Source organism: Polistes dominula, unplaced genomic scaffold (assembly GCF_049000335.1).
Source record: "Polistes dominula isolate Pdom_NZ unplaced genomic scaffold, Pdom_raw_medaka contig_33, whole genome shotgun sequence".
Taxonomy (NCBI): Eukaryota; Metazoa; Arthropoda; class Insecta; order Hymenoptera; family Vespidae; genus Polistes; species Polistes dominula.
The window spans coordinates 1,531,139-1,555,791 of NW_028300998.1; the positions used below are offsets into that span (position 1 = coordinate 1,531,139).

The 24,653-nt window shown below is 27.6% G+C and overlaps 5 protein-coding genes across 10 annotated transcripts; 3 read left to right on the top strand and 2 right to left on the bottom strand.

The window, feature by feature from the left end:
- Positions 1-2,828: 2,828 nt before the first annotated feature.
- On the bottom strand, positions 2,829-6,373 carry LOC107064608 (protein RER1). Of its 6 annotated transcripts, none has more exons than XM_015317476.2 (6): positions 6,240-6,373; positions 4,790-4,983; positions 3,923-4,027; positions 3,728-3,824; positions 3,415-3,632; positions 2,829-3,266 (listed from the first exon to the last, which is right to left on the bottom strand). In XM_015317476.2, exons 2-6 carry the CDS (start codon positions 4,862-4,864, stop codon positions 3,174-3,176), a joined length of 588 nt encoding a protein of 195 aa, XP_015172962.1. In that variant the 5' UTR covers positions 4,865-4,983; positions 6,240-6,373; the 3' UTR covers positions 2,829-3,173. The 6 variants fall into 6 exon arrangements, with proteins under 6 accessions (XP_015172962.1, XP_015172961.1, XP_089029801.1 ...); XM_015317475.2 differs by lacking the exon at positions 6,240-6,373 and adding an exon at positions 5,458-5,616; XM_089173675.1 differs by lacking the exon at positions 6,240-6,373 and adding an exon at positions 5,389-5,611 and having other exon boundaries at positions 4,790-4,950.
- On the top strand, positions 6,357-9,420 carry SF2 (splicing factor 2). The gene is made up of 3 exons (XM_015317471.2): positions 6,357-6,598; positions 6,834-7,218; positions 7,332-9,420. The coding sequence occupies exons 1-3, from the start codon at positions 6,429-6,431 to the stop codon at positions 7,521-7,523; spliced, it is 747 nt and encodes a 248-aa protein (XP_015172957.1). The 5' UTR covers positions 6,357-6,428; the 3' UTR covers positions 7,524-9,420.
- Positions 9,421-13,224: 3,804 nt separating this feature from the next.
- On the bottom strand, positions 13,225-16,256 carry LOC107064614 (BOS complex subunit NCLN). Its single transcript, XM_015317489.2, has 7 exons — positions 15,880-16,256; positions 15,443-15,630; positions 15,007-15,336; positions 14,684-14,893; positions 14,195-14,599; positions 13,856-14,076; positions 13,225-13,773 (listed from the first exon to the last, which is right to left on the bottom strand). The coding sequence occupies exons 1-7, from the start codon at positions 16,052-16,054 to the stop codon at positions 13,635-13,637; spliced, it is 1,668 nt and encodes a 555-aa protein (XP_015172975.1). The 5' UTR covers positions 16,055-16,256; the 3' UTR covers positions 13,225-13,634.
- A 1,622-nt stretch (positions 16,257-17,878) lies between these two features.
- Positions 17,879-22,085, top strand: psidin (phagocyte signaling impaired). The gene is made up of 11 exons (XM_015317526.2): positions 17,879-18,001; positions 18,090-18,236; positions 18,378-18,602; positions 18,763-19,016; positions 19,126-19,349; positions 19,529-19,835; positions 19,917-20,221; positions 20,338-20,596; positions 20,722-20,967; positions 21,065-21,637; positions 21,731-22,085. The coding sequence occupies exons 2-11, from the start codon at positions 18,176-18,178 to the stop codon at positions 21,950-21,952; spliced, it is 2,676 nt and encodes an 891-aa protein (XP_015173012.2). The 5' UTR covers positions 17,879-18,001; positions 18,090-18,175; the 3' UTR covers positions 21,953-22,085.
- Positions 22,086-22,511: 426 nt separating this feature from the next.
- Positions 22,512-23,889, top strand: Dpm1 (Dolichyl-phosphate mannosyltransferase subunit 1). The gene is made up of 4 exons (XM_015317264.2): positions 22,512-22,750; positions 22,870-23,080; positions 23,200-23,390; positions 23,498-23,889. The coding sequence occupies exons 1-4, from the start codon at positions 22,608-22,610 to the stop codon at positions 23,715-23,717; spliced, it is 765 nt and encodes a 254-aa protein (XP_015172750.1). The 5' UTR covers positions 22,512-22,607; the 3' UTR covers positions 23,718-23,889.
- Positions 23,890-24,653: the final 764 nt, after the last annotated feature.

Below are 24,653 nucleotides of genomic sequence, written 5' to 3' on the forward strand. Positions count from 1 at the left end.
TAATCTGGTTAGAGGAAAAAAGTGGCTTGTAAGGTTCTATGTAGTTTTGTATTCTTTGCATTTGTCCTGCCTATCATATGTATGTCAAGTCACATGTCATGTATTCAATTTTTACAATAGACATATCTTTTTCATTATTTTTATCAACTTCACATATGATTTAATAGCAATAATGAATATGCCAATTTTGGTACTTATAATATTTGAAAAGATATTATAAAATATAAATCTATTAGAGTAATAATTCAGATCTCAAATTAATTTGTCAATTTTTAATTTATTGATCTGTTAATCTTAAGAGGTTAACTCTACTTAAGAGGTAACTCTTAGTCATCATTTTGTTGTGACAACTCGAAATAGGGAACATAACACGAAAAAGAAAACATTATACAATAAATAACTTACTGTAATGTAATATGATATACCATTATACAGCTATAAGATTTTCTTTATCTCAAATTAATCGACGATTATGTATGAAATTGCGTTTCACAGCATCAATTTAAGCTCGATAGTCGTGACAATAAGAATATTACTTTTTATTTTTATTTTTTATTTTGTAATTTATGATATTCTATAAGCATGGAATGTTATAAAGAAATCAGTTCGAGTGAAGATGAATTTGATTTTTCTTTATTGAATAACGAAAATACATCTCTGTATAAAACACTTATTGATAGAGAAGAGGAGAGCAATGATGAAGATAGTGACAATGAAAGAGATGAAAGAATGAGAAAAATCAGAGTAATAGATAATAAATATGAAAGTGATAGTGATTCCACAGAAGAGACAGAAATTTCAGAATGGACAGCATGCACAGAATCCGAAGAAATACCACAAAGAATACCCTTTGTATCTGGTGAAAGAAACGTAGGACCACACGTATCTTCAGACATAAAAGAACCATTAGATTTTTTTCAATTATTTTTTACCGATCAACTAATTAATGAAATAGTTCATGAAACTAATGATTACGCTGCAAAGAAGTTAGAAGGGAAGACACTATCAACACATTCCATATGGCGAACTTGGCATGATGTGACCAATGAAGAATTTAGGGCGTTTATTGCACTATTAATAAATATGGGGACCATGCCATTAATAGACTTACAAAAATATTGGTCAAAAAGTAATGTTAGCCATGTTCCTTTTTATTCAAACACATTCTCGAGAGATAGATTTAGTCAAATATTTTGGATGCTTCATTTGAAGACAATTTTTACACAAAATACTAATCCAAGAACTCGTTTGCAGTTAGTAAGCTACTTTCTCGATTACATAAATTTACAATTTTTGAATTATTTTACACCAGGACAACAGATTTGTATGAATGAGTCTACTATTAAATTCAAAGGTCAGGTTTCATTTATTACTTATAATCCAAAGAAATCAACCAAATGGGGTATTAGAGTTTACACAATGGTAGATTCCAACACTGGCTATATTTGTGGTATACTACCCTATTATGGAGCTCTGACAACAGAGCAATTGATAAGACCTGACCTTCCAATATCAATTAGAATTCCATTGCATCTTTACTCAATGATATTGGACAAAATTCCTGGTTCTCAGGGACATCACTTGTTCACGGATCAATATTATACTAGTTATATCTTGGCTAAAGAATTACGCGAATTGAAATGCCATTTAACTGGGATGATTTTAACAAATAGGAAGGAGCTACCATTATTAATAAAACATCCAAAGTTTCACAAAAATTCCACAGTAGCATATCGCAAAGATAATACTTTAGTTTTAGCATGGAAGGACAAAAAGATTTTCACATGTTTGACCACTTGGGATAATGCTGGAGTAACTCTCACGAAAAGAATTTTGCGTGGTGGTATTGAAGTTACTGTAAAAAAACCTAATGTTATCATAAATTATATAAAATATATGGGTGGTGTTGATCAAGCTGAACAATATGCCTCGACATATTGTTTTTTAAGAAAGTCCTTGAAATGGTGGCGAAAGCTATTTTTTTGGGGTTTAGAGATCTGTTTAATCAATTCTTATATTCTTTATAAATTAGTAAAAAAACAGAGAAACGAACGGCCATTTACTCATCTTCAGTATGTAAAAACTTTGGTTGAACAATTAAGAGGAGACTTTTACCAAACACGCAATCAAGCATCTACTTCGTCCTGCAATTCTGATGAAATTCGATTAAATGGAAAGCTACATATTATGCTAACAGGCACTAAGAGAGATTGCAAAGTTTGCTCTCAACGAATGAAATTTGGCGAAAGACACCAAACTACATATTACTGTGATACTTGCCCCGACAAGCCAAGGATGCATCTTGGTGATTGTTTTATAAAATACCACACAAAGCAACATTACAAAATTTAATGTTTAAAAAATTTCTTTTTTTAGAAATATATATATACAAAAGTTTTATTTCTATATGAAATTATTATTTTAAGTTAACTGTAAGAAATTTATCAAAAATATGCAAATGTTTAATAAAAGAAATTTTTCATTTTACGCGTCGGGTTCAATCAATCGTTCATATTAAAGTCAACATAGTACACGGAAGAATCACATGACTCACGGACTCATTAATTTATTACATTGCTAAATTCTATGTAAAAATATAATATAAAATAAAAATTATGAGAACAAAAAAAAATATATGTATATATATATATATATATATGTGTGCATATGCATAAAATGGCTTGCTTCGATTTAAACAAGGAATTTTATGTTTGGTGCATGTTATATTTGTGTATATAAAAAACATGATAAAAAAAAAACAACAACAATATTATAAAGTTAAGAAATGGATCTGAAACATTATTGTGAATTCTATGTATATGAATTAATTTTTTACATTCAGTGATAATTTAATATTATATTAACAACTGCATAATTGTTCATATTGTTATCATGTCCACATTTACGTAAGACCTAACAATACTTTGTACAAGTTTTATAATACACATATATTACGATGTGATTCAGTTTATATACTGCATAACATGATATTTTGGAATAATGCTTGTATAGAATAATCTTTTCCTAATAGAAGGAAATGAACTTATTCATACGTAGCATCATAAAAAAAATGTTTCATAGTAAAATTTCACTTGTTTCTTCATCCGATGATGCTTGGAAAATTGAAATCTTTATTTATGCACTTGTATGAACAAGCATTTTTATCCAACTATTCAGTTCGTTGGTATTAATCTTGAAGTGTTCTCATGATTCTGATACTTTGGTTTTCCATGAGTAAAAGGCAAATATCTGTACTTGATCATATGCTGAAAGTAATTCATATGCATAAGTTGATACATTAGTTTGAATTAATCGTAACTAAATTAAAAAAAAAAAATCTATTTTTAAATTTTTATTTATTTTACTTTTTCTACAAAGAAGACTTGAAAAAATAGATATGATGAAAAATCTTACCTTAATTTGACGCTTCATTGTAATGCAGAATAATGTTATGAAATACATAACTAATATTGGCCAAAATACAGGTATATTAAAGAAATCAAAGAAAGTGCATATCATAGCAACAATTGTTGATTTTGTCACGGAGTACCAAAATTTAAATTCAGGCAATCTCCTTATAAATGGCCTGAATTCTTCATTGGCCCTTGTAGGTAATTCTGGGCCTTCAATGTCTATGAAAATATTATTAAACAAATATTTATATCTAGAATCATTTTAAATATCATATTACTATGATAAATCTATTTAAAAAAAAAAAAAAAACTACCATCCAAATCCATTGCAGGATCTATCTTCGGTGTAAGGAATGCTATGAATAAATTCAAGTGATAAATTCCTAATGCATATGTTACTATATACCACCCCTAAAAAAAGGATATATAAATGTTATGAATATTATTAATAAAATAATATCAATAAACTCAATTTCATTAATGATCAATTACACAAAATGTATATTTACCTGAGTAAGGAACACACGTAGAAAAAAAATGGCTACTAGAAGTAAAGCAAAAAGCCATCTTGATATAACATGTGGAGTCCATAAGTCTAAATATCGCTGATGTGCCTATAAAGTAACAAACATATTTTATTTCAATTTATTTCATAAGATATTAAATATAAATGAAATATTATATAAAAAAATATTTTTAACATGTTCCCTGCCATGCTGTTTATGAAGAGATGTCATTTCTAGGTCACGTATACCAATTTCGGTACACGGTAATAAGTTTAATTATTTTCTATAAATATCTGTATTTTTTTTTCTTGTGTTTGGGAAAATATATAATATTATCTTCATAATTATAAATATTAAGACGACGACAAAATGCGTTTAAAAAATAACACTAATAAATGAAATTCATTTCACTTTGAACAATTGAAATAAAAATTATGTTGAAAAGTGTATAGGAAATAGTAAATATGTAATATATTTGACTTATATTTTCATATAGTGATAAATTTGGTTTAAAAAAAAATCAATGCATAAGTATGAGACAATTATTACAAAAGATTGTTATCTATTTTGTAGTATTTTGTGCTATTTAACTATTATAATTTATACATAACTAATTGCCATGTTGCGTGTACTATTTTCGCGTTATATGATTTAAAAATGATTGTAAACATCATTACGTTACATAAGATAGTGTTACTAGCAATTATTTGTAGATGAAAACATCTCAAATTAAAAAATTCAGCTTGACGTACAAATGTATTGTAACATGCATTGAAAACGGTAAACGTGGCAAAGGGAACGTGTTAATTATCTTACGCGAAATTATATTTGGATAATGAAATAATTACTATTAAAATAGATATTACTAACCTGTGATATTTTTGATATTGTTTGAATAAAAATATTCCGTCTAGCTGGACCCCCAAGATCCTCATCTTGCATCATTTTATTCTTCTAAAGTATCAATGTAATGTCTATTTATATTCTAGTTTCAACTCAGGGGATGATAGTTGAATACTACACAATAGTTGCTGCATATATCCAAAAACGATTAATGATGATATCTAGGAATCATTACAAATGTATTACACAATAATACTTTCTTATCTTAAAAATGAAACTTTGTAACGCACATCCAAATAATTCAGATAGAAATATAATCTGATTATCTTGATCTATATTCCGGAAAGAAAAATATGGATGATTTAAACAGAATGACAATAATTTGACGTGTAATTAAAGTATTATCAATAGAAATTCAAGGTTGTAGATATGTAAGGTAATAGTTGAAAAATTATCTCTATAATTATCTATATACTTATTCAATAATATAGTGAAATGTAAAACTTAATACTTAATTGAAAAATATTACGAAGAAGTTTACGATTTATCATAAACGGTAAATTCTAAACTTTGACATTATGCCCTATTAACCAAAGGTAAAATAAACGAAGAGGTATGTACCTAACCTCGTCATCTTATAAGATTCAGCAATAGTCGAACGACTTCAACATATAATATATCCAGCATCGAATTACCTAAAGTGTCCGCTGTTCTTTATTAATTTGTACAATCAAAATATCTTTAAGATTTAGTTAAAAAAATATAACACGTCACAACATTAATGAGATACTATGATAAAACGTTCTATAGAATTTACAAAATGCTTAGTCTTCTGCAGCACCATCTCGTTAACAAAAAGTTCAAGTCCAGTTTAAATGTAACTACATATTTTACCTTCCCATTGATTGGTTAATATCAGAATACAGTTAGTTATTGATAACAGTTACACGAGACATTTTGTGTTTAAAATATGATTCAGTAACTAAATAAATATAAAAATAAATTTAGTTATACAAGAAATTTGATCTTAAATAAAGTAAGTCTAAAAAAACTTGATATTAACGTAGAATAAAACAAAAAAGAAAAAATAATGAAAAAATTTGTTGAGTTAGATATCATTTTCATGCGTTGTTAATGATTTTCATTAACTGTCTTAAAATTTATTACATAATGACATACTTATGAATAATTTGTGAATTTACGTATTATAACCAATTAAAGTTTAATAAAAGTTATATATATATGTGTATATAATTTATTTTGTATATATAGATATAGATATATATATATATATATGTATATATATATATATTACAGTTTCATTTCAATTAATCAAATTCAATTCGTTGCCAGTTAAATTTGAATAAGTTCCTAAATTGACTACCAGGTTGTGCTTTGATTATTATAAACTTCGTCTACAAATCTTGTTTCTCTTAACTTTTTCTATAACCGATGATAAAAGTAATTTTTTACTAACCAATATCTTATTCTGTGATTTTCTCGAAGAATTTTCCATCCTCTTCTTCAGCCGGTACCTCCATTTTGTTTATTACAACAGCGAAGAGTATCAGGATATCGTTGATACAATATCATATTATACGTGGAACATTATCAACGAATAATTTTGTAATAAAATAGTGGCTTTTAGAAAAAAGAAGATTGCAACATGTCTCACGGAGGTAGAAACGAGTGTAGGATTTACGTAGGCAATTTACCTCCAGACATAAGAACAAAAGATATTCAAGATCTTTTCTATAAGTTTGGAAAAGTTACGTTTGTGGATTTAAAAAATCGTAGGGGACCACCGTTCGCGTTCGTCGAATTTGACGATCCAAGGTAACATTGATAAATTAATTGCAGTTGATGAATTAATCAAATTCTATTTACCATTGTTTATATATCCACTTTTCTTGATATATAATAATAATAATTAATAAATTATCATTATTTTGTCAATAATAATATTAAACATTATTTTTTTTATTAAAATTTATGATCATCTCTTGCTATATTTATATTTGTAAAATTATGAACATATTTATTCATTATAAAATTGGTGTCTTTCTTGTAGAGATGCTGAAGATGCTGTACACGCCAGAGATGGATATGATTATGACGGTTACCGATTGAGAGTTGAATTTCCAAGAGGTGGCGGTCCAAGTAATAATTTCCGTGGAGGTCGTGGAGCAGGAGATACCGGTAGGGGAGGACGAGGCGAAATGAGTAACTCTCGAGGACGTGGTCCACCAGCAAGACGTTCTCAATATAGAGTGCTTGTTACTGGTTTACCTCCATCTGGAAGTTGGCAAGACTTAAAAGATCATATGCGAGAAGCTGGTGATGTCTGCTTTGCAGATGTATATAAAGATGGAACAGGAGTTGTTGAATTTTTGCGCTACGAAGATATGAAATATGCAGTGAAAAAACTTGATGATTCAAGATTTAGGTCTCATGAGGTATGTTGATCTTTTATAAGTATATATATATATATATTATTTTGTGAATGCGAAGTAAATTGAAAAATATCCTTGTGTTTTTGTTATATTTTGTTTATATTTGAATTGTGTAGGGTGAAGTGGCATATATACGCGTTAAAGAAGATCACAACAGTGGCGACAGAGGACGTAGTGAGGATAGAGAAAGGGGTAGAAGCCGTTCACGAAGCTATAGTCCAAGACGTCGTGGTTCTCCTACATATTCACCGTTGCGGCGTAATTACTCGCGTTCAAGATCCCACTCCAAATCTCGATCGTACGACTAGTGTGTACGTATATGTTTCACATGGTAATATAAGTAAATGTTTATTGATATTTGCTTTACCATGTTTTATTATTGCTGATTTAAAATTTGATTATATAAAAATTTCAATCCAATTAGACTTTATAAGGATTATAAAAATGTCTTTTCTGACATAACTAGAATATTCTGATATATTCGGTATATGAATTGGGCACATTCCTCTTGCATAGAAAACATAACAACCACAAATTTGTGACTTTTATTTTTAATTTTGATATTGTTGATAATTGAATCAGCAATAATATGATATCCCAAATAATCATAAAGTATAATAAGTTTCAATAGCAAGTTTCATAATAACAATGAAAAGGAATTGTGCTCATAATCGACTGTTAATCAACAAATATGCAAAACTACACCAGTTAGGTCACTTGTACATTATAAAATACATTCCTTTATATTTTCAAACTGGTTCTCTTCATAATTACTTATAAAGCATGTAACAATTTTGAAGTACCGTTAGTAAAGGGATTGACGATCCACCTTCAATGATCATACATTGATTAATTACATCTGCAACAGAATGTTTGATGCTTCCAAACAATCAGTGTAATTATTCACATTCAATGATCTGCAGTATATTTTTTAATAATACACTAGTTACTGTAGAATCCGGTAGGCATATTACAGTACCAAATCCAGTGTGAGATTTTTTTAATCATTCATAATTATTTATCGAAATTTTGTCAAAATAAACATATTACACTGAAATTTTGTCTAACCTATTAAGATTTAATAGGTTTTTTTTTTTTTTTATTTTTAATCTTTGTATGCTTTATATTAAGCTAATGGCAAAATTATATTACCATCTATGATATAAAGAAATCATTTCGAAAATGAAATCTGGCTTTCAAAACAATCTAACGTAAATAACTACAGTATTAGAACATAATTTTGATAAAAGCATTCAAAGTATGTATCATTATATATACATACATATATTTTTCTCATATTGAATCTTGATAAATATCAATTGTATTTCTTTCTTTTTTTTTTTTTTTTTTTGGCTAGTTTATATATTAATTTTATAAACTTTTATATTCTTTCTATAATTATGCCATTAGTTTAAATTTTATATTACAAAATTTTCGTACTAATATTTTTCCCTTAATATTTTTCACTGAAGGTACTACTGAGATATTTTGATTATAAATTATTGCATACAAAACTGTTGCATGTCATAATTATTACTGTTTTATTTGATATATATATATATATCCCATAATTTGTTTTCATTCACTATAGAACCAAATTATGTTACTATAAAAGTTTGTGAGTGTTTTTTTTTTTCCAGCAAATTTTATATAAGTATATATACACATACATAATTCACACACACACATTAGACATTTTTTTCAAACTGCCAAATTACCACTTATATAAATCTACATTTGCTTTAAAACCATGTATCTTTTTTTAAAAAAAAAAAAAAAAGATACTGATACAAATTTTGCATGATATGGGTTTTCTTTTTTTTCTTTTTTTTTTTTTTTTTCTTAGATATAAAATACATTTTGTAACAATTATAATAATCTTCAACTTATTTCTCTATTTTTTTTATTTTAATTAGTAAAACAAAAACAAAAAATATATTCGCGAATAGGAATAATGAAAAAAATTCCAACTAATTGATATTATTTATATTATACTCATTATGGAAATATTATTGGGATACAGTTTTACACATTGCCTTTTTAAATATTTCAAATCATCTTGTTTATTGTTATAATCCAGCTAAACTTAATTAATATATAACACTAATTATATAATTATGGGTAGGCAAAATGTTACAACTGTAGAGATTATATTTTCACTGTTTATTTCTATTCAAATGATCATTAAATCTAGATACTTTAATATTTGATGTAGTATAATTAAAATTCTTCATTGTATATAAATATTCTAATGAGCAAATGAATTGTATAAACTGGACAGTGGTGCATGTATGCCTACGGATATCTAATTTAAAAAATACAAAATTTCTGTTGAGATTTGGCATAAAAAGAGAATATAATCTTTGAAATGTCTATAAATATGATGAATTAAGTGATTGTTGATGGTAGATGATGATGATGATGATGATGATGATGATGATGATGATGGTAAATTTATTTTACCGTATTAGAATTGCGACTTGTAAAAATTCCAAGTAAACACATTTTCTTAAGTTTTGTTACAAGGATTTCAATTGTCCTGACATACGCACATATAATATCCAGCTAAAGCATTTTATCCACCTGCATTTCTATGTTCTTATTGATGAGAGAGAAAGTGATCTATTGGCTAATAATACAAAAAATTGTAATATCTGTAATTAATAGCAACATCTTTAATTATTCTTTTTAGCCATTTTTACTTTCTCTCATTTCTTTTGTGTTATTGGTTTTCCTTTTATACATATACATATATATATATATATATAAATTTGTAGGTGTGCATATACGTATGCATTAAAGCCTATTTAATTTTCAAAATTAACATTAAAATCTAAATCAAATTTACATTATTCTAAAAAAAAAAAAAATACATTCATAATGGATAAATAATCCAATTGCGCTGAATCTTTTTCTTTTTCTTTTTTTTTTTAATCAATTTCAATGCTTCTAAACTTTGTTAACATTATTTCAAATGTTGTATTTTTAATGACGTGCGTAATGATGCTTAGAATTACACATTTTTAAAAAACTGCCTTTTGTCCAATATGTTTAGCATTACAAGTGGAAAATAATAATTGATTCTTTTGTTAAATATCAAAATATATTGCAAATTAATCCTGTGATCTTACATTTATTCAGATTTGTAAAAACACGTTTCAATTTCTCTTTCATATATATATCTCTCGCGTTATTAGTTACAATTTAACTTTATTACGTATATCTATTACGTCGTTATTTTGATTAAATTGAACACTTCTTTAGATCACAAGGGTTATTTTTGCACTTATAATATTTATGTTTATCTTTAATTATTCTTGTCTAAGAGACTAATGTATTTTTTCTTCTTTTGTATATTGGATTGGATTGTAACACAATGAATGAAAAACTCAAATCGACACGATCTTACTTCTTGGATGGATATAATACACGTTCGTGCTTGACGGTGGGATAAAATGGAATGCGTTTTGGATGGATTTTGTGTGGAGCATAAGTTATAAAAGGATTAAATGAGAATCAAAGTAATGAGACATTAAGGATACTTTCAAGAGGAATTTGAGGATAAGGAAAGGAATGAATTAAGAGCACAGTGCATTTCATTCGAGGATTCACATTTAGCTGGATTTTCATCAGGAAACGTTGGCAAATCCATTACAAGGAGTCAAATCGATCGTCCATACTTTTTTTATTTTTTTTTTTTTTTATTTTTTTTTTCGAATTACATTTAAATTATGTTTGCTTGTGCCTTAAAAGTGCTGTTAATGTCGGTGAATGGAAAGGAAAAAAAGCAATGTGAACTTTCAGCAGTTTCAACATTCATGTGCTTTAAGTTTTCTTAGATTGAGTGTTATGTAATTCATCAAGTTCTCATTGACAAATTGCTTTTTTTGAATTTATTCATAACTTTGTGAACGGTCAAACTGGTAATGGAATGTCAACTTGTCTTTTTTTTGATTTAAACAAATTTATTCACAGGATATATAATCATATCAAAAGTATATCCATTTGTATCGAATTTGTTAGCTGCCGGGAGATAATATGATTTTCTTTTTTCTTCGTGATCAACAAATCACATATTTTGCTAGATATTCTTTAAGTATTTTCAAAGAAATGAAAAAGATTGCTAACTTTAATTAGATTGAAAAAACTCCAAATAGTAGGTGTACATAGGATGTTTTGTATATTTATATATATATATATATATAATAGTATAGGTGTATATGATTGGGATAGTCTTTTTCGCGTTTAGACAGTTGCTCTGATAAATTACTTCGTATGATATTAATTTCGTTTTGCTTATTTCTATCAGTAATTTTTACTATTCTCATGGTTTATACTAGTATCTCTTACTATTTGAAATTAAGTGAAACATTTTTTATCTGTGCAACATTTATTAATTCCAACGTATTATGTATCTTCGAAACTTAGTGTATGAAGAGGATTCGAAAAGACAATTTTTCTTCTTGGACTACATCCATAGATTTTAGAAAAACTCAATATCCTGAAATTATATTTTACAACAAACATGGCTCAAGGACAGGACTTGGCATTAGGATTGGCTTGCAGGATAAATTAGTATACATGGAGGATTTTTGGAATATTGGATTATTTAAGTGAAAATAATGGACGGATTTTATTGAGAGGAGGATGACTTGGATTTATTATGTGAACACTGTCAGTATGGAGAGGATGGATTTGGATATGAAATGTTATCAATTGAAAGTGTCTCAGTAATAGCGGTCTTCGCATCTCATAGGGTTCATGGAAATCTCCTAGATCACATATGATGGAATTTGGATCTACATTTAGTGGAATCTGTGCAAGATTATCAGATTTCGTTGACATATGAGGATAACAAAAGTGATTTCTGTAAGGTATTTAAAGTAATTTCTATTTGAGATATCACTCAAATTCATTAGAGCGCATGCCCTTCTATAATATTCACTATGATTTCTTCTCTTTAATTTTGAAAGTTCATACTGCTCGAAATAGCATTAATTAACTTAGTATCATAGATTATTTGGCTTTAGATCGGTATACATTTGTTATTTTATTATGTTAATAATTATTTCTATTTATATGCAATCTTTATTATCATCATCTGATTTTACATAAACACTAATTTTTATCGTAATCTTTTTTTAAATGCTTTTATTAAAAATGCGCTTGTTTAACATTTAATTTACGTTGCAAAAATCACAGAATATATTTAATGAATGAAAATTGCCGTTCGTGTATATAAAAGTATACAAAATTAATGAATTTTTAAATGAGTATTATAAAAACACAATTTCGCAGTGATATTTCATTTGAATCAGTTTTTTTATTAAGTAGCAATATCATCCAATATATCATCGAAGATTTTAAAATAATCAAATCATTGGTAGACATTCAACTTGATTCCAATGCAAGTATACATACAGCTATATTATATAATTGAAGCAGAACTAACCATGCATGTATATTTAGTCTTTTGCAACAAGTTTTCAAATTAAAATAATTCTTAGTAAAAGTTTCATTATTAAAGTAACAGGTATCTTTCTAAAGCAGCTAATATTTATTATGAATGTTTCCTCTTGTGTCTTTTATTGAATCAATAGATCCATAATAATACATTTAATCTTCTTATTTATACTTTCATATAATATAAAGTAGCTGTCAATTGCATATTGCACTATTTGTTTTAATCATTTTCTATCTATTTAATAAAGTCTAATGAACATTTTATAAACCTTAATGATTCATGATTCCTCTTTATGTACACGCAAAATAATATCGTGAACGTTGATTTCCCCTCTCCCCCCCCCAAAAAAAAACTATAAACGGTGATAAGGAATCTGCTTGCTGTCATATTACATATAAGTTGCTGAGATACATATTTAAAGAAAAAATTAACAAGGAACACGACGATCACGATAGTTTTTCCCCCTTTTTTCTTTTTTGTATTTCGTTATAGTGTTTTTCTTAACTTTGAGGGATGGTATTTCAGGATATATAATTGAGTGTTAATTATACTCTTTTTGTATGCTCTTATTATTGTAGCAGACTTCATAATTTATTTCATTTTAATAAGTAACACACACGTATATATATATATACAACACAAAATAGCTATCTATTTTCCTTTTGTCTCCAAGTTTATGTAAGTATCTGAATTGCCAAACACAAAAATTAAGTAAACCAAAATAATTATATTATGAATCTTATAAATGAACTGTATAATATACAGATTGATCAAAAAGTATTGTATATATCTTTTCTATGCGTCCACCTTAATTTTATTCAATCATTTTTTTCGAATTATTTTTATCAAAAGTACATGTATCTCATTTCTTCGAGTACATTGGCTAATGACGAATTTTTTCAATAAATAAATGTTTGTGACTATTGCTTTGGCATTCTAGAATCATGATATAAGCTTAAGATGACTTGCCTTTTGTAGAAAGTCTAATTGCTAGATTAAAAGCACGTGGGAAGTTGTGTACTATCACATATATCAATCCCAGATACATGATAATGGCAACAGTAAGGAAAAGATCAAATACGGCTGGTTTTACACTGAAATGAAGAGTCGATAGAATGTAAATAAAATTAATAATCTACTTCTCGCATATGTAAAATATAACAAATGATTTTATACCTGTATACATTTAGCACTGCTTTAGTAACATCATAAAATATAAATTCTGGATCTTGCTTATCAGGCCCATGTAATGTGACTTTAACATCTCCAAGATATCGTGACATAGATTCTTTCAATGTTGCAATTAACAGGTTATTTTTATCAACTAACAATGGAGCGGCTCTTGGTTGAGATGCCAAGTACGTAAACCACAACGATAGTGATTCTTTAGATACTTCCTGTATAGAGAGGATATTAATTCTTATATATATATATATGTTCATAATTATAAATACTTATTTTTATATCAACGAATAAATATATTTTATTTAGTTGAATAAAAAAAAAAGAGCCTACCAAAGAATCTGCAAATATATGGTTAGAGCTTAGATTGTAAATGTGCCTTGCTAATGCCTCTGCAATCACTTGAGTGTTTTTGTACAATCTATCGATTTGTCCTTCTTCCATTATATCCAAAATAGTATTTCTGGCAGGATCTTCATGGCTTTTCAATGTGGACAGTGTAGCTGCTGGCAATCTTCTAATACTAAATCTTTCGTGTTCCCAAGCTAATGTTTCTTCTGCAAGATTTATTTTCTTATGTACGCCTTCAACGTGTACCGTATTTGAAGAATCTGCTACAGATTTTAATTGTTTACAAAACATTCCTCCAGATGAATTTTCTTTTGGTGGTTTTGAGACATGCATATAAAGATTATTTGTTGCAGAAAGTGTATCAAGACATATAACATAGGCTGCATCCTGAAATGAATTGCATTTTAATTATATATATGTATATATTATTAAAATAATATAAATTATCTATACGATGCAGGAAAATATTACTTGAATAACAGATCCTTCAAGTCCATCCAATTGATCTTCCAACCATTTTTTACTACCTTGATAATTTAATTTCCCTGCTCCAGTAGCAATGAAAACAAGATTATAGTGGGGTCTTGATCGTCCACTGGAATACAACGCAGAAAATAATCTAGCCAATTCTAATAACATCGCCACACCGGATGCATTGCTGTCTGCTCCAAAAGATAATTCCTATACATGAGTATAAAATGTAAATCTTATATAATAATTTTATAATAATAAAAGAAATGATTTTAAATAAGTTTAATATAATATAAATAAAATCCTATCTCTCTTATACTAACCGGCGCTACACTTGCGCTATCGTAATGTGTAACTATTGCTATAGTAGGTAATTTTTCTTCCGCTCCGGTTCCTGTTAATTTTCCATGTAATATTGCTATTTTAGCATCATTTCTAACCATAGGTTGACTTGATGCAACAACTACTTGATAACCACTAGCAGAAATGGAATTAAATATAGCTTCTGCTGCAGAATGAGATTTTTCATCTGTCACAGATCCATCTGTGATATCATCTAAAATCCTTTGAAGATCCGGATGCCAAGTTGCAAAATAAACAGGAATTGGAGTTTCTGTGTCTGACAGCATAGATTTTTCTAAATCCATAATATGCTATAGATGAAGAGATGTTTGATATTAAAGATATTTATATTAAAAAAACAAAAAATTATGATATATATATATATATAAAATAATGTGTTCAAAATTAGATAATAACCTGTTTCTCATCGAATGTTAACTCATTTAATTTCTCAGGTAAAATGATAACCAAAGCTCCAGCTTTGTTCTTAATGGATTGAAACATGCTGGGTGTAAGATCTAACGCTTTAGTAATAACACAGTGCCTGGAAGTACTCCATCCGATGAGCGATCTTGCTTCTAATGAAATGGAAGCACTTCTGCAACCTAAGAGAAATAATTAGAATTTTTTATCAGGAAATATGAACTCTTCTCTTTCAAAAAAAAAAAAAAATATATTTAACTCAAGTTAGCTAAATTGTACATTGTGTGGTAAATAATTAAACATCAATATTTCTCATTAAAAAAAAAAAAAAGAAAATAGAAAAAAAATGTTCTTGGAGGAAAGGTTAAAAATGGAATAAATATGTTAATTAGAATGTAAAGTTAAAAAAATATATAATCAACGATTGTTACCATGCGGAATTCCGTGCAAATCATGTTGATGCATGCGATAGACTGGAAATTCGTGTGATGCTGCCACAGGATTAACCGGAGAGATAATAATAAAAATTGGCAAGACTATTAATAAATAATATGGTAAATAGCCTCGACATAATTCAGCAAAACTATCATATTCTTCTAACCACATGATGAAATGAGTATTTTTCTTGTAATATTTGATTATAAATTTGACTTATTTCAGTCAATTTCATTTAACTATCTTTAATAGATTAACTCCATATAAAACCTACAAAATCGGTTGAAGAAACGATTACACACTTCTGAAAACTGTATTCTTTTATTTAATTAAATTTCAAAGTACAATTCAGTGTAGCCAACAGATTATCACACATGTACTAGATAATTTCAAGAATGGTCGCTAGTATCGTCGAATATGAAACACTTGAAAATTCTTTTATTTTAAAATAATTATCTTCGAATATAAATGTTATTTGAATAATATACCTTATTTTTTTTAAATTATTATCCGAGAAGAAATATTTTAAATATTATAGATATTGATGTTGGTGCCAATCGATGTAGATCAATGATTATCAATCAATAATTAATTAATCAAATAAAAATTAAATGCATCTGGATTAATTGTTTAACTAGACGTTGATATTCTATTGTCTATAAGAAAACATTGAATATTCCAATGAAAATGAATCTAAAATGGTTAATTATATCTTTCAAACGTTTAGATGTTTATTTATAATTAATGAATATTTACCAAACATATTTATATGAATATTTTTTGTATTGATGCGTCAAAGGCTGTCTATAAAATATTTCTTATTTATTGTGGAGTTTACTCCATAAATCAAGTGAAAAATATTTTTGCTACTTGAAAAGTGAATAAGTCCAAATTATCCGTATATTGTGCCTATAGAAGACTTGAATTAATTAATTATTTATTTATTCTTTAAATTATATATATAATATTAAAAGCTCAATAAAAAATGAAAAGACAAATGTTAGAAAAAATGATAAAAATCTATGAAATAATATAGTTCCAAATTAAATTGCTATTTTTAATATTATTCTAAACCTAATTCTAATCATGGTATAGAAACAGCAGCGATTATGTGTACTGTACCATTTCACTTAAAATAGACTCTTTTATTAATGATAGATTAATGAAATGTATACTACATTTATAAATGATCTATTTAAAGCCACATAAAATTTGCATATATCCCTAATATGTTTCTTATAATTCTATTTTATTCTGTTATTACTTATTTGTTTTTATAATTTACATAATTTTTATAGAACAGTTACATTATTTGAGTTTTTTAATGTTTATTTTCTGTTTTAACGTTTAGTTTATATATATATGTCTGGCGTCCCGCACCTGCTCGGTGCAGTGACGTACCTAAAAACTACTAGAGGCGCGCGTGTCCAGCAGCGACACCGTCTGCCTCGGCTATGTAACTAGACCATGCTGCGGAGGCGGCCGATTGGTCAGAATTCGCGGCGTATATATATCTATATATATATATATATTCTCTTTCTTATATAAAATTATCACATCAAAATACGATATGTACATGTACTTATTAATTTTTAAAAATAAATTAATAAAAAAAACTTTAATATACAAAATTAAAAATGATAATAATAAATTCCTTTCTTCTTCTTTTTTACTTTAAATTTATTCTACTTCAATTCCTAGTAAATGTACGCCATTTTAAACAATAATACCAATCTACCTTTAGTCTAATTTTTTATTACTAAAGTAAAATATTTTTTTCTTACTATTAATATATAAAAAGCAATAAGTTTTAAATATAAATATATTATATATTATACGAAAGACATTTATATACTTTAATTTTTATCGAGAATTTACTTTTTAAATAATGCAGCAATATTTATGCACGTGAGCCAATAAAAAAGTTTCATTTAACTATTCTTTTTGCCATTGGATGCAATTCTTGCATATTACCACGTATTAGGTGTATTAGTTTTCTTATTGGTTTAAGAACAATCCCATAGAATTGGACTAATCTAAAGTTATTTTTTAATCAAAAATGAGTATTCATAAAATTTTAAAAATGAAGAGTCACAGTAGAAGAATTATTAACTAAGTGTAAGTATAAGGTTAACCGTATAAGGTGTTATTTTTGATAGAAACTATGTATAGGTTTATTTTAGATTTATTTCGATATATTTTTTAGTAGACCGATGTCGCCCTAAACTTTCACTTAAATGAAGGAATGTTGCTTCATCGGTTTGTTGATTTAAAATTTCTGTAAAAAGTATCATGGCCTCTAAGACCCATGTGGATAGCACGGTTAACGAACGTCGCTTGCGACCTATTTATGGTAAATACAATTTTGTAACATAAAGTAACACTCTATGCCGAACATTAATATATTTTTAAAAAGAAACATTTTTTCTTTAGACCGGCAGAGAGGTTATGTAATAACCGACAAAATGATACACGATCACTCCTTATATTTCAGATTCTTTAGACAATGGAAATAATAAGCAAGCACTTCAAGAGGCGGACAAAGTACTTAGAAAACAGCCCGGCAATCAATGCGCTAGAGTACTCAAAGCACTGGCCTTACTTCGTCTTGGCAAGGAAAATGAATGTCATGCTATAATGGATAAAGTTCGTTCTGAAATACCATGCGAAGATTCAACATTACAAGCAATGAGTATTTGTTATAGAGAAGTTAATCAACGTAAGCTATTATAGAAAGAATTTATATTATAGAGTAGTAAATGATGAATTTTCCTACTTATTTATTTATTTAATAATATTATAAACTTAATAGTATATAATATTTATTTGATTTTTATAATTGATTATTATAATTCATTTAATTATCCTAATGTTTACAGCTAATAAAGTTAGTGAAGTATACGAAGCAGCAGCAAAGGCGGATCCGAATAATGAAGAACTTCTTACACATCTTTTTATGTCTTACGTTCGTTTGGGTGATTATAAAAAACAGCAACAAACTGCACTTGCATTGTACAGATTAAAACCAAAAAATCCTTATTATTTTTGGGCCGTTATGAGTATAGTTATGCAGGCTATAAACGCAGAGGAAAAGTTAGCTAATAATGTCATATTGCCTTTAGCCGAACGAATGGTTTGTAAACGTAAAATACTTTTTTTCTAATGATTGATTTTATTGATTATTATTATTATTAATATTATTATCTCATTCATAATCTTGACATATTGTGTTGTATAAATAGGTATTGAAGTTTGTTAACGAAGGAAAAATAGAAGCTGAGCAAGAAGTACAGCTTTATTTAATGATATTAGAACTTCAGGGTAAGAGCGAAGCAATGTTGGAAGTCCTATCTGGACCTTTAGCTTCTCATTTATCACATGTTCCCCAACAAAAAGCAGCACTATTGATGAAATTAGAACAATTCCGTGAAGCTGCGGATACATATAAACTTCTTATTAAACAAAAGTAAGTATCACTCTATATTTTTGTTATTACTAGATTTGTTATTATTTATATAATAAAGTATTAATATATAATAAATTTACGTAAAATAAGCTAAATATAAAAATATAGTTCTGTTTCCTTCTCTAATTTAGTTGTAGTTCTTTCTAAAATTGTGTAAATGCAACTATTTTTGTAAATAGTACCGACAACTGGCAATACTATCAAGATTATCTTTCTGCGGCTTTAAAATTTCAAGAACCATCCGAATGCTTAGATTTTCTTAATGAAATCATTTCATCATCAGAACGCAAAGTGAGAGGACCATATCTTGCAAGATTTGAATTATTAAAACGTATTGGAGAAAATGATAATAATAATTTAATGGATTGCGTTGATTTCATGTGCCAATATTTTGAAAATTTTGGTGAGAAGAGCTGTATAGCTGGAGATTTACGATTATATTTACATTTATTAACACCTGCTGGCAAAGAACAATTACTTAATAAGGTAAATTTATTATTAATATTTATATTCTATTTAACGCGCGAATTAATGTATTTTACATAGCAAATAAATTTAATTTTTTAGATAGCTGAAGATGTTGGAGTTGCAACAGACGGATTTCCAAGTACTGTTGAACAAATGCAACGACATATGCATTTAGAACAGTTGCGACGTATGTGCGGCTTTCATCATTCTCCTCTAGCCGATATTAATGACAGAAAAAATTTAATAAGAAGATTATGTGATCTTTATGAAAAAGGGTGTGAATTATGTCCTATGTCAGATAGATTACCAACTGACTTTTGTCCAGCTGATTCTTATGTACTTTTGGCTACTTATTTATTGCATCAATTATGGTGTGAAACTAATGAAGCCTCTTTCCTTTATGGGTAATGTAATAATTATTATTAGCAATAGTTCGACATACACTAATCATAAATAAATGAAACTTCTGTATGTTGGGTAATATGCAAATAGTTTGAAATATGATTGATTTATTTTTCAGGGCAATGAGCATACTCGAACGTGGCCTTTTTTCAAGTCCTGCAAATTTTCATATTAAAATATTACTGGTGCGCACATATTTAGAAGCTGGTTTAGTTGGTTCTGCTGATAATGCTTTCGCATTACTTGATATAAAGCATATTCAGTTGGATTCATTGGGTTATCTGCATGTACCTCTTCTTGCACCGTTTGGACATTTATCATTAGCTTCAACAACACTTGATCATTCAACGAAATTCTTCATTGCTAATTATAAAGATGTATGTATTATAAAAAATAATATAATTATTATTTTCATTTTTCATTCATTAATAGTGAAATATAGTATAACTTATTTAAAATGTGTTAATAAAAGGATTACTCATACTTCTTGTTTTTATTGTAGAGTGCAGATTATTTGACCTTTGCATATAAATATGGAAGTTTTACTAAAATTCAAGAATTTATGGAATTGAGAGAACATTTGGAAAATTCAGTGCATTTTGCTGTTACAACCATTGATAAAATGTTATTGGATTTAAGTTGTTGTGACAATTTTAAGTCTTTCTTTTCTGCTCTGGCTAGTATGCATATACAACCACATGAAGACAGAATTAGATGGGATCAATTACGGGATAATCGTGATTTGGAAGTATGTATCATATAATTATATATATTTATGTACTGTATTGAAAACGTTCGCTCTTTTCATCTTTATAAACTCTTTTTGTGTGTGTCTATTAAAATAGGTTGTACGTGAATGGGAACCGTTATCTCCAAATGGCGAAGATCCAAGAAGACGAGAAGACACTTGTATATGCATGTTAAGACTACTTGCAGCACGAAATTTAATTTTACGGATTTTAGCAGCAACTGCTGAGCCAAATCCTTCGCTCATCTTTTGTCTTTCAACAGATTTGCAACAATTAGATAACGAACTTATTCCGCAAATCCTTCAAAAGTTCAATATAGATGAGAAACAAGACAAGCCATATGGTGTTTTAGTTCCTTTAGATGCAGTAGAAAGGTTACGCGAGGCTCATTATTCTGAACAATTACAAACTATAGCGCGTCTTGCTGAATACTTAGCTCAATCTTTTTCTCTATACAATGATTGTATGGAAATGCTCAAAAATACTTTATGTTTACAACCACTATGTCTTCCTGAACATAATGATCCTATATCTTATAAAAACTTTTTATTAAGAGTATCTACATGCAGTGAGACACTTGCTATTATTAGCGTAATGTGTGTTTCATATGCATCACGATTGCAACCTTTAACATCGAGTAGAAAGAATAAGAAAAATGAAGGTCTTGAGGTAAGATGAAACATTGAAATATTTTATGATCAATCTATCGAAATGATTTTAATGACAATTACTGTTTATTGATTTATTAATTTTATTTTATAGAGTTGGAAAGAAATAGTTGCTTTTCTTTCGGAAAAAGTACGAAACGTGGATGCAGCTTTAAAAAGATTAGAGAAGCATCCGTTTGAAACAGGATTAGATGCGAAAGATGCTATATGTGCCATGATTATAAAACAAGGACAAGCCAGTCTCGCACAAAGTTGCAAATCATTAAGATCACGTTCTCAGTTAACATTAAAACTTTTGAGTAGCTTGAAAAGCTGAAATCATACAAAAAAACTTTGTACAAAGATTATTCTATCCATCCATCAATCTTACTGATCTTTAACATGATTCATTAAGCGTGTAAATATTTCTTAAATCTAAGCAATTATAATAAAGAACTGAGTTGTTTAAATTGTTTAGATAATTGGTTTTTTATCTATATACAATTTTTTCTTAAATAGACGATTTTTTTATATAAAAAATAAATATCCTACTAGATAAAAAATTAATTGGGTTTTCATAATAGTCATCAATGTATTTTCAATACAATTTTATTTCTTTGATAAGATTTGTATTAAAATAAAAGATAATGCTAATCATTGAAAAAATAAAATATAAGTGAAATATAATTTAATATATATATATATATATATATAAGAATTAAATATTTCATTTGTAAAATATAAAGAATTAGATATTTAGTAATTGTTTTTTATCGATATATTTTGTTATCGATATTGATGATAAATATATATTGTATTTTTATATTTTGTTATCGATATTGTTTGCTAACTAGAAGAGGAGTGTTGCAAATAACGACACGAGCGCCACCAACATAAATGACAACTACACAGAGATCTGAATTCTGATTTGACTTTTTACATTGATACTCGTGTCGAGTGATAAGAACAGGGTTTTTTCACAGATCATTATAATGTCTGAAGAACAAAAACAGAATTTAGAAGCTATGAGAGAATTATCAAAAAGCGATAAATATTCTATTCTACTTCCTACATACAATGAAGTTGAAAATTTACCAATAATAGTATGGTTAATAATAAAATATATGGACGAGAGGTAACTACACAGAAGAGAGAACTAACCTTCTCAGTGCGTGAGATGTATCAATTTATTACAGTCTCATATTGAACAATATAAATAAAATTATGTGTTTATATGACTTTTAATCATTTCAGTAAGTTTTCATATGAAATTATTATAATTGATGATGGTTCACCCGATGGTACTTTAGATATGGCAAAAAAATTACAGAAATTATATGGGGATGATAAAATCATTTTGAAACCAAGAGAAAAAAAACTTGGATTAGGAACGGCATACATGCATGGAATTAAATATGCTACAGGAAACTTTATTATTTTAATGGATGCAGATTTGTCTCATCATGTAATTATCATATACTTTATAATGATTTACAAATATGACATTTATATATTTTCTCTTATAAATTTGTTTTTTTTTCGTTTAAAAAATAAGTAACTCTAATCAATGTTTTATTATTTAAGCCAAAGTATATTCCAAAAATGATAGAACTTCAAAAATATCAAAATTTGGATATCGTTAGTGGAACTAGATATGCTGGTGGTGGTGGTGTACATGGTTGGGATTTTAAAAGAAAATTGATAAGCAGAGGTGCTAATTTTTTAACTCAATTTTTATTGAGACCTGGTGCTAGTGATCTTACAGGGAGCTTTAGGTAATATCTAATTTTGTAAATTATTTCTTTAGAGATATATAATATTTAATTATTTTGTTTATAATGTGTATTAATTTTTACCCTTTTTTTTTGTTCTTTTATTATAGGCTATATAAAAAAGATGTATTGGAAAAACTCATTAAATCGTGTGTATCTAAAGGATACGTATTTCAAATGGAGATGATAGTAAGAGCACGACAATTTAGTTACACCATAGGCGAAGTTCCAATTGCATTTATTGATCGAGTATATGGTGAATCTAAATTGGGTGGTTCTGAAATTATTCAATTTGCGAAAGGACTTTTATATCTATTTGCTACCACATAGAGAGTAAACTTTTTAATTCAAATGAAAACAAATATATTGTGACATTCCTTTGTGAATTTTATATTAAGATAATAAGATATATATATTTATATGTATATTAAAATAATTGTAAGGGGGTATAATATTTATATAAATAATGTACAAATAAAGTATTGTCTGTTTGTATTTGAAATTATGATACTTTTAAATATCTTTATACGCGCGCGCTGTCTCTTTGATAATATTAAAATCAAATAATATTTGATAAAGTAAAGGATGTTTTTTTTGTTTACGACATATATCATTTAGATATAATCACTTAATTGAGTTAAAAGTATCAATTAACGCGTTGACGAGTTATATTAATTAATATTTTCGTTAATGTTACAAACAAATAAGCTTAAGTGGGGTTTGTTTGTGCTAATATTAGTACTTCGAAGCACGTGCGTACTCACGTGGCCGTGAATGTTAAAGGCAGAACACGTATAACGATTCGCGCGATTTTATCCACCCTCGCCGCACCCTGTGACGTCACGCAGCCTCCGTTTATTGATCCATTACGATATTACCCGTCTATATTTTAACTCGACTATAAAGAAGGAAGATACCGCGAATGCAGATTCTTCTTAATGATCAAATACTTAAAATCTAAAAAAAATTAAAAAGGCATCGATATCTCTTCATCATTTTTTCATAACGACGACGACGACGAGGTGTACTTAAATGAACTTTATCAGAATTTCATACCACTTTAACTCCTTTACAATCTCACAAAGTGCTAAAACACTTGGAGCCTTTTAAAGAAAAATGATTTTATTATAAATGATACTAAAAAAAAAAAAAAGAAGAAAAAAATAGTAACTAATATTTTCACAAATATTTTTTAATATTCATTTAATCGTAATGTTAAAATAATTTCATTTACCAAAAATAAAACAATACCCACGATTTTGTAAT

Coding starts and splice junctions, on each gene's coding strand:
- LOC107064608 (XM_015317476.2), bottom strand. CDS start 4,864: ATGATGCAAGATGAGGATCTTGGGGGTCCAGCTAGACGGAATATTTTT. Junction 4,028..4,789: donor CAATATCAAAAATATCACAG/GTTAGTAATATC, acceptor GTTACTTTATAG/GCACATCAGCGATATTTAGA. Junction 3,267..3,414: donor CAATGAAGCGTCAAATTAAG/GTAAGATTTTTC, acceptor AATTACTTTCAG/CATATGATCAAGTACAGATA.
- LOC107064614 (XM_015317489.2), bottom strand. CDS start 16,054: ATGTGGTTAGAAGAATATGATAGTTTTGCTGAATTATGTCGAGGCTAT. Junction 15,631..15,879: donor TTTGCACGGAATTCCGCATG/GTAACAATCGTT, acceptor TATTTCTCTTAG/GTTGCAGAAGTGCTTCCATT. Junction 13,774..13,855: donor GCAGTGCTAAATGTATACAG/GTATAAAATCAT, acceptor TCTTCATTTCAG/TGTAAAACCAGCCGTATTTG.
- Dpm1 (XM_015317264.2), top strand. CDS start 22,608: ATGTCTGAAGAACAAAAACAGAATTTAGAAGCTATGAGAGAATTATCA. Junction 22,751..22,869: donor ATAAAATATATGGACGAGAG/GTAACTACACAG, acceptor TAATCATTTCAG/TAAGTTTTCATATGAAATTA. Junction 23,081..23,199: donor ATGCAGATTTGTCTCATCAT/GTAATTATCATA, acceptor TTATTATTTAAG/CCAAAGTATATTCCAAAAAT.
- psidin (XM_015317526.2), top strand. CDS start 18,176: ATGGCCTCTAAGACCCATGTGGATAGCACGGTTAACGAACGTCGCTTG. Junction 19,017..19,125: donor TGCCTTTAGCCGAACGAATG/GTTTGTAAACGT, acceptor TTGTATAAATAG/GTATTGAAGTTTGTTAACGA. Junction 21,638..21,730: donor AGAAAAATGAAGGTCTTGAG/GTAAGATGAAAC, acceptor TTTATTTTATAG/AGTTGGAAAGAAATAGTTGC.
- SF2 (XM_015317471.2), top strand. CDS start 6,429: ATGTCTCACGGAGGTAGAAACGAGTGTAGGATTTACGTAGGCAATTTA. Junction 6,599..6,833: donor GTCGAATTTGACGATCCAAG/GTAACATTGATA, acceptor TCTTTCTTGTAG/AGATGCTGAAGATGCTGTAC. Junction 7,219..7,331: donor CAAGATTTAGGTCTCATGAG/GTATGTTGATCT, acceptor TGAATTGTGTAG/GGTGAAGTGGCATATATACG.